We start from the raw sequence: 12,127 nt of genomic DNA, 5'->3' as shown, positions 1-12,127 counted from the left end.
TGTTGGTGCCCTCACCAAAATAGGTACTAAAAGCTGAAATCAATTCACCTTTTTCATTTCTAATCACTCCTCCTTCGCCGATTTGTCCACGATTCCCAAGACTGCTGCCATCCACACTGAGTTTCACTCGATTATGATGTGGTTTTTTCCATGAAACCACTCGAATATGCTTCACTCTAATGGGTGCTTGAGGTATCTCCAACATTCGAAGCACATACTCATCATCACTAGTTAGCACTTTGGCATTTGACAGATTAAGAGAAACCTGTTGTAACCAAAATTTAATAGATAAAACCACATCCTTAACTGGTTCAATCTTACCCTCCATCCTTGCTTTACATCGTCTTGTCTAGAGCCTCCAAGTAATTAAACTTGGGAGCAAACCAATCAGACATCCCACCTTTGATGATCTTTTCACTCGTGTCCACCATAAATTGATTCTTTCCATCCAATTTTAACCTACCCTCCAGCACACACCAACCAATGTTCCAACTTTCTTCCACACCTTATCTGCAAAGTCTCCAAAGCTTAGAACATGAGATGCATTTTCCTCATGACCTGTAGAGCAACAATCACATTTTGATGCAAGGCTAATGTCGACTGACTTAATGCGTTCATCAACACTTAAACTCCCATTAAGAGCTTTCCACATGAGCACAGAGACACGCTTAGGCAAGGCGTTGTTCCATATCCAGGTCACCCATTCAACTTGAGCAGCTCGCACCCTCACCACCTCCCAAGCCGATTTTGCAGTAAATAAGCCTATTTATGTGGTTTCCAAATCAGCAAATTTGTTCCCCTTCTTCAAGTTCCAACCTGCCACCTTGTGATAGTAAACACATCGTCCAACCCGCAATTTTCTTCTGAATTTTACCAATCAGGAACTCTAAATATCGAGCACTTAGCCTTCCTTGAACAACTAGAATCCCCAAGTACAACATAGGAAATTGGCATTCTTTGAAGCCTATCTTCCGTATAGTAAAGCTTTTTTGTTCGATGGAGCTAGTTTTTGAGAAGAAAAAAAAAAGGCTGATTTTTCTTTATTGATAAGCTGCCCACACCAGTCTTCATACATATTCAACACCTCCATTAATCTTTTCATAGACCGTTTACTCCCATTAGCGAACATTACAAGATCGTCTGCATACATTAGGTGAGTAACCAAAGGAAAACCCCGAGGATGAGAAAAGCCCCCAATATATCCAGTATCAAATTTTTTCTTAAGCAATCTAGTCAAAACCTCCCGCATAATAATGAAAAGATAAGGAGAGAGGGGGTCACCCTGCCTTAGACCACGTCTAGACTTGAAAAAACCATGAGTGGTACCATTGATCATAATCGGAAACCAAGGCTTTGTTGTGCATTGATCAATCAACTGACAAAACTGTTTTGGAAAGCCAAAGGTTTGTAAAACATGCCTCAAGAAACGCCAATCCACCCTATCGTAGGCCTTTGCCATATCCACCTTAAACATTACATTTCCCCCTCGCATCTTTTTGTTCATAGATTGTACTAGCTCTTGTGTAAAAGCGATATTTTTAAAAATGCTTCTCCCAGCAATGAAAGCCCCTTGCTCCGCTGATATAATTCTTGGAAGTAAGGCAGCCATTCGTGAAACAAAGATTTTTGAAAAAATCTTATAGACTACAGAGCACAAACTGATAGGTCTGAATTTATCAAACCCAGTTGGTTTCTCCACCTTCGAGATGAGGACAATATAAGAAGCTGTGTAAAATCTAGTAAGCTCTCCTCCCCCAAAAAAATCTTGCGCCGCTTCAATCACTTCCTTTTTAACAATATCCCAACACTTCATAAAAAAGCAAGACTCAAACCCATCTAGCCCGGGGAAACTATCCATGGGAATTACAAAGGTGGCTTCTTTAACTTCCACCTCAGTCGGCATAGCACAAAGATATATCAAACTAGATAAATTTGGTACTGTCCCCATGTGTTCTTTAGTAAGAAATTTTCAAAGTATCTTACAACCTCCATATGTATTTGTTGGGGAGAGGATAGTCGAGTCCCATTCTCAAGTAACATTTGATCCAGCATCCTATTTCTGTGATGTTGAGCAATTACGGCATGAAAAAATTGTGTTGTTATCCCCCTCCCTTAGCCAACATTTCTTAGCTACTTGAGCGAGCCTGATTTCTTCTCATTTTTGCCATTTCGCTAGCTCAATGTTGGACTCCAAAAAATCTCGCTCCACCTTATCCGAGAATTTCTCTTGTAATGAATCTTCTAGTAACTCCACTCTCTCCTGTAGTTCTCATATAATGTGGCCAACCCTGCCAAAAACTTGTTTGTTCCATACTTTGAGGGCCGCTTTAGTCCTTTTCAACTTAGCGGCTAGCCTCTGTAGGCCTTCTAGCTCTACATCTTGGTTGCAATCTCTCCAAGCTTCCTTAACACACATCATGAAGGATTCATGTTCACACCACATACGTTGGAAGTGGAAAGGTGGGGAACCATATGAGATTTTGGGCTGCTTAAAATGTATAAGCAATGGGTAAAGATCAGATGTCTCCTTTGCTAGCAGTTTCAATCTCATATTCGGATACAAACTCGTTGCCATGGCATTAGTTAAAGTCCGGTCAAGTCGATCCCAACTCCTTGCTGTTCCATTTTGTCCGTTACACCAAGAGAACTTCCTTCCCTCCGAATTTAATTCCATCAGCCCACATCTATCAATACAATTATTAAAATCATCCATCACCCCCTACGCTCCAAATCATTTCTAGTGATATTAAAATAACCAGTCCAAGTTAAACCACTAACCATAATACTCTCCAGCTCCAACCATAACAACCTCATTTCCAAAGCATTACATTTAGCGTAAATGAAAGAAATCATCACTGTGCTTGACCCCTTTGTAAAGATGCCATGCATAGCTTGATTCGAAGCTCCTACCCAATCTGCTGTGAACTCTTTCCTCCAAAGAACCCAAATCTTGCCCTCTTCTAGCTCATTGGACATACAATTAGCAAACTTTAATTTTCTAGCCAACAACCTCATCTTACCTTCACTTTGAAAAGGTTCTAACACTACTAAAATAGCCACATTATGTTTTTGCACCAAACTACTTATCCTTCGCCTTGACGTGCCCACCCCCCGCACGTTCCAGATCAAAACTTCATCCATCATAAATCCAGTCTAGAAGGGCGTGCTCCCACCCCACCCTATGTGATAACCTTACCGAATGACTCTTATTTGTCCTCTTCAATAATTTTTCTAGTCCTGAATCAGATATACAATCAGCATATCCATCCTCATTCATCTCCCTATCCGCCCCATCATCTGTTACATTTCTAACCAAATTTCCATGTTTCACAATGTCATTCACATCCACCGTAATTAAGTCGCCTACCATTTCCATTTTACTAGAAATAGGGTCACTTGGAGTTGTATTTATATCCTCAATAAACACTTCCTGATATGAATTGGGTTGTTCTCTTATTCCATCATTCACTGGGTCTACTTCACCTTCTTCTAACACTTCAACTTGATTTTCTATTGAATTTTCCTTAGCATCCAAACAACTCTGTTCCCAATTTTAGACATTGAATTATCTAGATTTTGAGCTACATTGTGTGAATGTTGATAATCAACCTCGTCCTCACCAACAGTTGAATTCTTTATCATAGAACCATTCTCAATCTGTATCTGATCCCGGCCAGTAGCATGATGGCAATCTTGATTCTCCTTCGAATTAACAGAGTTTAATTTTCCTTCACCTGCATTAACATCCTTAATTCCATTCGACGCTGCATCATCGGTCTGTCCACTACTAACCATTTCTGCCTCATCGATTTGTTTAATGCCACTTGGCTCTGCAACATCAATCTGTTTTGCCTCCAACCTACTCCTTTTTGTATTTTTCGCCATCCCTGTTTCACCTTCACATTCGGTTCTTCTTTTTTATTTTTTCTAATAAGTATTTGTACATTTTACCCTACTCTGCAAACTGCTTCGAGATGTCCCTGTCTTCCACACTTCTTACAGTAGTAACCCATTTTCTCATACCTCACCTTCTGCCATATGGTCTTCGTGGATGATACCGATATTGGGAATCCTTTAACAACTGTATCCATTAAATTCAACTCCACACACATTCTAGCCCCTGTTGCCCTTGTTCGGTTCAAAGTGGCATGATCTGTACCCATATATCTTCCAAACAGAGTTGCAAACATCTGAAGACAATCCGGCCTATATAAATGCATTGCTAGTCTAGGGAGGAAAATCCATTGCGTCGCAATAGAAGGCTCTCTTTTCAGATCAAAATTCGGAGTCCGTTTGAAAATTCGAAACTTCATCCCCAGTAAGGATCTCCCCTCTCGAGCCCAAACATGAATGAAATCAGTTTCATTTTTCAATTGAATAAGCACGTGAACATCATCCATAAAACCGATTGTCAGTACCTCATTCAGCCCCCACATTTTCACCACCGTCCATCTCAAATCATCAATGTTTGGCCGAGTGCTCAAGAATTTCAGTACCAGAGCAAATCGCAAGTCATTCGCCAGTTTCTTCATCTCTTGATCTATAAATACAAAGCCCATCTGCCCATTAATCAGTGTTGGATATTTCATTGGAATAGGGGCTGATTTCATCACGTTTCCACTACTCATCTTTGCAACTTCAAGGAAAGATCTGCTCTGTTTATTCACCAAATCTATATTACCTGATCAGAAAGTGGCACCGACCCTAGATGGGTGGTTGTCACCATGGCAGACTCGGTCTGGCGTCGACGATTGGTTAGGTTTTTAGAGAGAGATAATCATCGAGTTTAGAGAGAGAAAAGATGTCTCAGTATGAAAATTACTTGAAGCATAACATGGTTTTCTGACATTAATGGGGTAGAATTATTTTTGAGTTGAAAGTTTTAAGAGTAGCAATATAGAGAATAAAAACAGCAGGAAAGAAGCAGAATTGCAGAATTTTTGCAAGAAGGAGAAGAGAAGAAGAAGGCTGCAGCAGGGGGAAAGAAACCCGGAGAAGAAGGAGAAATTAGGGATAAAAGGGAAGGAAAGGTTGAGGCACAAACATATCATTCATTTTCATCATTCATCAACTGTCTTTTAAAAAGCAATACAAGCATATAAATAACAAAAGTAAACCTAATGGTTATGGGGCTTGGCGGTGACCCATTAATAGAAGCCCAATGAAATAAAATATAAATAGTAATCCAAAACATAGATAAGAGTCCAAATAAGTGATGTCCTCATCAACTCTCTCGGGGTGGGAGAAAAACTCGACTCTGTCAAGTGGTTGAACTACCAGGGGGGACGAACTTTCTGACGAACCAAATATTGAAACTCAACAAATGATGAGAATGCCATTTGCAAATTATCCCCAAGCATATGATTTGACCAAGATGACCTGGACAAAAGAAGAGTTTGCTAATTTCTATAAAGTTCCAATGAATCTGGATCACGCTGTTGAAGTCTCTTTCTAGGGGTCCATGTACCATCAGAATCAAGTATATCCACCCAATGAACAAGAAAGCACTAAATCTCTCTATCATTGGTCAAAACAATCTGATCATCTAAAATAACATCAATCTCATCTTTGTGTGTTGTGATAGGTGATATTGGAGTAGACATAGCAAAAAATTCAATATAGGAATTCCCATGTGGAGGTAGAAAATGATCAGAGGGGTTAAAATAGCCGTTATAAGCAAGAAAGTCCTTAACATATAAAATAAAATGGTGGCCAAAATGTGAGGAAAGATCAATGACACATGTATTGGAACCAACATGCTTTAAAATTTCATAAGAACCAGCACTACGGGCTTGCAGTATAACATAATCCCCAATGTTAAATTCAAAATGTTGTTTATGCCAATCTGCTCGAAGTTTGTATAATGCATTACTTGTGTTAAGTTGTTTATTAATCTCAGTATGCAAGTCATGAAGATAATGTAAATGCTCCAGACAACGACACACTAGCATGCGGGGACATGGGAATAAGATTTAACGACCGCCTAGATTTATAACTATGAACAACTTCAAATGAATTTAAACCTAGAGACCAATTCATAGAATTGTTATACGCAATATGAACAGTTGGGGAGACCAAGTCCCAATTCCCAATATTTTTCTAGACTTGAGACTTGAATAAATTGCTATGACTTTGGTTAAAGACCTCATTTTGACCATCAATTGAGGTTGGTCAGTAGTCAAGAATTTCGATTTAGTGCTAACCATAGGCGACTGAGTTCTCCAAAAGTGACTTGTGAAATAAGGGGATATAGTATCTAGAGTCTCAAGAAAAGATTGGATGCCACCTAAGGAGGTGTCCTCACTATCATCATCAAAATCTTCAAGTGTAGGTTCATACACTAGATCTTCTAACGACTCTTCTATTACATCCTTTCGTTCTTCTATGACTAAGGCTCGGTTAGGACATTTGGAAGAGATGTGGCCACAGCTCTTACAGCTGATGCATAGCAAGTGAGAAGAAGTCCTTGGAGTTTCAAATATTTTACCCTTATTTTCTAAGATTGGAGGAACACTAAACGGGGGACATCCTAGAAGGGACTTAACGACAAAAAGTGGAGCCAATGAAACAGAAGAATGGTTGTCAATATGTCTTCTATATGGAGAATGGAGCCTTGGACTATCATGACCTTTACACTTTTTTTTTCCAAATGGGAGGGACACTAGACGGGGAATGCTCTATGACAGACTCGTGTTGAGGTGGTGCTAATGATGTGAGTGAATGATGGTGATCACGCTTTTCATATAGAGTACTAATAGACAACTCATAATATTCGGGCTAAAGAATAAGCGTGATCAAGAGTAGTAGCACCTCGAAGGAAAAGCTCACGCCTAAGATCATCTCTTTGACCTTGACTAAACCTATTCAAAGTCATGGTCTCATCCTCAATGACATGGCATTTGGTTTGAAATTTCTCAAATTGTGCAATATACTCAGTCACTAACTGACTCCCTTATTTAAGAGCATTCCATTGAGTAAAAACTTTAAAATCTAAGCAACCATCAAAAGTAGGAGTATCTAATTTAATGCCTCTAAAGAACTTCTCCTTATGACGAGAAAGTGAATGAGTACTATGACGATTACAACCTCGTTCTCGCTCACAAACCTGATCCCTATCACTACGATCGTGTCGAAAGCATTTTTGATCACTCTGTCGATGATGATATTGTCTATTATGGATCACTTTAGATTTATGAACATCGGTCGAACGAGGGGTTTGCTTAAAATGGCTCATTTTAGTAGCTAGGTTCTTTCTCTCCTCACGAATAGCAGCTTTATTGGATTGGATAGTCGTTAATTAAGTCTGAAACTGTTGTTGATTAGTGACAAGTTGGGCTAATTGTTGTGATAGTGCATCAAATTGAGAAGGATCAGTGGTCAAAGTATTAACATTAGGGATGACAAGATGACCACCCACAATTGCATATAATGTAGTAATGACTAAATGCAATGTATGAGGAGATTAATGAACAACAATTGCACATAAAAACGATATAGACTTGAGCAGTCATGATTTATTTTTTTTTGGGACTATGTAGATCCTATAAAGCAAGCTAATACTGCTGATCTATGTAAAATAACAAAGCACGGGTTAAATACTAGTCAACAAAGTAATGGCATAAAAGGTTAAAAGTGAAAAGTGAACAAGACAAGAGTTTGAATAGGTTTAGGGTGTTGGTTGTGTGAATTTTAGATAAAAGTGAAGAATAACACAGCACAAAAAAAATTAATCAATGCAATTTTAAAATGAACAATAATATAGACCAAATATAGATAAAATAGTAACTTTCCTCATTCATGGAGATGCTGTGTTGATTTGTCGAGATGTCAAGACAAAGAATTCCTGTGTTCCTTGAAACACGGTACTGATTAGTCAAATTAAAATATACCTGCAACACAATGTTACGAAATTCTCTCTCTCTCTTTTTTTTTTTCCTTTTTTTTTCTCTCTTTTTTCCCCTTTTTTTCACTTTCACTTTCAATTTTATTTATTTATTTATTTATTTATTCTCTTTTTTTTAACTTTTTTTTTGACACAAATCAAAACAACTAATAACTCTTACATAATCAAAATAGGGGACAAATTGAGGCCCAAAAGATACACTACCCACACATTAACAAATGGCCAACATTAATACATTGTCCACTACAATTGAGGCCCAAAAATCAAACAGGAAAGAAGGGGCTAAATTCTGGAAAAGACTTCGTGATTTTACTGTGGAAATTGCGGCGTATTAAACTCAGCAGTTGGCATCCTTCGGCGTTACAAGTGGAGGCGACGGTTGCGGGGTGGGTATCCCGAGGTGTCGCGAGTGGGTCGAAATCGAAGAAGGCGATGGCTTGACTTCTGGGTTACTGTGATGGCTGTACTAGTGGTGCGTTTGTATATATAGATTGTGAGAATGTCAGATATTGAAGTGGATTATGGGCCTCTTTGTGGCGGTTGATTGTGTGGGCGGTTTACTAAAATATTTGGCAAGGTTATAGTTGGTGGTTCACGCTGGCGGAGTTCTTGGAGATGGAGGATAGTGGGGTGGTTTTCAACACATCTTTCGGTGAAGCTATGGAGGAGACTGGTGCTAGACGAATATCAGATGTAATCGGCTTGGTTGGACAGCATTTAATGAAGGAAATCAAGGTTTTGGAAAGATGACAGGAGTGGGTTTTGGTAGTAATGTATTTGATTTGGTGGTAATATTATTGATATGTAGATTCCAGTAATATGTAGAGAATTTAGAGTGCAAAGCGAACTTCCTTTGACAGACTTGTTTAAGCAGGAGAGTGAAGTATTCTCAAGTTTTGGCTCTGATACCACTTTGATGCCGGATTAAAGGGTATGATTGGACAACGAATCCAGTTGCCAAAATCTCTGTAAGAAGCTCGTGTCATAACTTTGAATTTAACATATCGTGTTCTCTCAATTTCTTTAATTGCTACAAGTTAATTTCAATTATATCATATATTCTAGATCATAATGCCAAACCTTATAGAAAGATATTGATAAAGTGAATTTATAAGAAACAAAGGCGAACATTCTATAACAATTGTTGATTCTCTCAAATATCGATTTGGGTTGATTTATGATAAGAATTGGTTGGACTTATGCTTACTTAGGGGGTGTGAATTTGGATTATCTTGATCATCTTACTAATTTGGATATTATTGCGAACTGAGCTAATTGGAAATCATATAACAAAATTTCAATCAATAAAATGGTATGAAAACATTTAATTCAAGGGTTAGGGAATGAGACATTCTTCTCTGCCAATAATTCTTACAAAGCCCCCGTTTGGCTCTTTTTTTCTTCTCACTCTTACTTTCAACCACACAATCTTCCATAAAATAATATTACACGTAAATCGAAAATATTTTTTTTTTCAACCACACACTCTCCAACAAAAACACTATTCAATTAAAACATTAAAATTTAAAAGAAATGGGGCCAAACGGAGGACAAAAAAAAAAAAGGTAAAGTCATACTATGTTTACAAATTACAACGTATCAAGTAATCAAATTCAATTTGATAGACTTTATGTAGATCTCTAATAATTGTATAAAGAATATACTAAAAGTTATTTCAATTACATCAAAATAAAATTAAATATCACAAACTACACTTAAAATATGCTATAACGAAAAGTTTTGGGATTGAAATGTAACTTATAAAAAGTTTGGGCATTGATTTGAACACATTCGAAACTTGAAGATGTCAGTTTTGGAATGAATATTGAGATTTAGGAATCAATAGGGAAGTCTCTAATAGATTCGATGTCAAAGTCGAAGATTTGAACTGTGGAACGAAATATGATCAAATATGTACTAACAACTTGAAGTATGGACAAAATCACAAATATGTGCTAGCTTAATTCTGATATATTTTGTCATTATTTTTAGGTGGAGGAATTTTTATGTAGTTTGTGTTTACCATTGGTGTGAGAATTTTTGCCAAATAATTGAATATAATTCTAATTTTTTACTTTTTTTCACAAAGATTCGAAATTAAACCGATGAGCAAGATTGACAATTAAATTATTTGTTTCAAATACAACTGAATTAGTAGTGGAGAGTGATATTAGTTTCTCGGAGTGATAGAAAATCACAGAAGAAAAGAGGACTTGGAAGCTTGGCAGGCAGGTTATATTAGGATCTTGGTTTGGGAATTGCTGCTTGATTCTCCTTTATAGAATGCACAACGCAGGGGAAAATTTGTGGCTATTTATTTCCTAAGCAATCAAATGACTATTAATCTTGCTGCATTAAAACTTTGCCATAAATCTGTAGTTACAAACAACTTGTGGCGATTGAATCACTTGGATGTTTTACATCTTCTACTTTGTTAATATGAGATATTTGACATATTTTTCTTGAAGCTAATACTTCATTACTTTCTAAATGTACATGTTTGACTAAAGTTGTGGAGCTTTTTTTTTTCTTTTTTTTTTTTCCCTTTTTATAGGAATTCTCATTTAATAAAAGAGTGGATTGATGGTGAGTTGGAAGCATATTTTGGACCCAAGAATGTTAGTTTTTTGCTATTTCTTCCATATTTCTAGTTCTGTTTTCTAATTTTCAAGTTTGGTGAACAACCTTAAATAGTTTGACCTTGAAATTACTATTATAATTTGTTTGTATTTGTTTTGGTTTTGGAGGTAGTCATGTTTGTAAATAATACATTGGTCTATATTTATTTTGTTGACAGTAATATGATTTTTTTATCTATTTTAATATTATTTATATGTTAATAATTTTACTTTGAAGCATTCTTTTCATAAAGTCACGAGCTATTTCAATGAAGTTACATTTTCAAATAAATGTGTACTGTATTAACAATTCTATTGCGACGAAATAAATTGAAAATCATATGTTTAAAATAGAACCTCCAACATGGATAAATAAATGTAGAATAAATTAGGTAACAATTATAAATTTTTGAAGCGACAAACTTTTTGTGTTGCAAAAAAAATTTAACTACGAGCACAACTATAACTTGCGTAATAATTTTATATGTTGTAAAATAAAATATGCGACATATATAAATAATCACAAAATACATTAAACAACAACTACGCATCGTTGCACCAATGAAGACGCAATAACTTTCTGTGTTGCGAAATAAATTTAATTACAAACACGACTTGTTACATAATATATTTTACTAAAATGTTGAATACATTAAAATATATTGTGTGACATATCAAACATATTGTAAAACATATTTCTCGACAAATAATACTTGTCATTAAAAATATATTAATACGAGCACGTGTTGTTGCAAAATAAAATAGGTAGTGAAAATTACACCTTTAAAAAAATATTAGCAACAATCTCGTAAAAACTTTATTGGAATAATTGTTGCGACAAACTATCATGTAACCTTTTTTTTTTTGTTGCGACATATATGCATTCCGACGACATATGGCTACGAATATCATGTTGTTATTCTGTATTTTTTGTGTCAAATAAATAGTGTTATGATTTTGTTAAAACAATGAATGGCTAAAAGTTGTCACAGAATACATTCAATGACTCAACATTTGCAACAAATATATTTCACGTAAGAACTTTATTGAAATATTCGTTGCGGCAAATGACGTTTCGCCCTTTTAATTTTCTGTAACATATATACATTGCGACGACATTATAACTACATTTATTGTGTTGCTATTTTGGATTTTTTGTGTCAAACAAAAAAGTGTCATGATTTTGTTAATGCGATAAATGGCCGAAAGTCATTGCAATAGAAAAATGGTACACAAAATATTTTTCATATACAATTCTAACTTTTGGCAAATTATAGTTTTTACGTTTACCTTTTCTTTACCATTAGATAATTCTTTTGACGAAATATGATTTCCTTACATCTTCATTATACTATGTGGAGTGAAAGTGCAATTTTTAGTTCAAATTTAAGAAGAAAATAGTAGCGACCAACTTGCGAGTCGAATCCCACTTTTGTACAACAAGCCAACTCGTGCTTGCCTCATTTCGTTTAACACCCTTAGGCCTAGTACAACTCATACCACGGGTTAGGCCAACAAAATTAAAATAAGGTTCGACTTTGTAGCCCTACGGATGGACCCAGGCTTTGAGCTTGTGGTGACATTATGGCAATTGATGGTGCAAAAG

The 12,127-nt window shown here is 36.2% G+C and overlaps 1 protein-coding gene across 1 annotated transcript; it reads right to left on the bottom strand.

The window, feature by feature from the left end:
• Positions 1–3,947: 3,947 nt before the first annotated feature.
• On the bottom strand, positions 3,948–4,628 carry LOC111405160. The gene has a single exon (XM_023033927.1). The coding sequence runs from the start codon at positions 4,626–4,628 to the stop codon at positions 3,948–3,950; it is 681 nt and encodes a 226-aa protein (XP_022889695.1).
• Between the last annotated feature and the right edge of the window lie 7,499 nt (positions 4,629–12,127).

This window comes from Olea europaea, chromosome 1 (genome assembly GCF_002742605.1).
Source record: "Olea europaea var. sylvestris chromosome 1, O_europaea_v1, whole genome shotgun sequence".
In the NCBI taxonomy this organism is placed as follows: domain Eukaryota; kingdom Viridiplantae; phylum Streptophyta; class Magnoliopsida; order Lamiales; family Oleaceae; genus Olea; species Olea europaea.
Note: the sequence above shows the minus strand (reverse complement) of the source record. Positions and strands in the feature narration are given on the sequence as shown.

Coding starts and splice junctions, on each gene's coding strand:
- LOC111405160 (XM_023033927.1), bottom strand. CDS start 4,628: ATGAGTAGTGGAAACGTGATGAAATCAGCCCCTATTCCAATGAAATAT.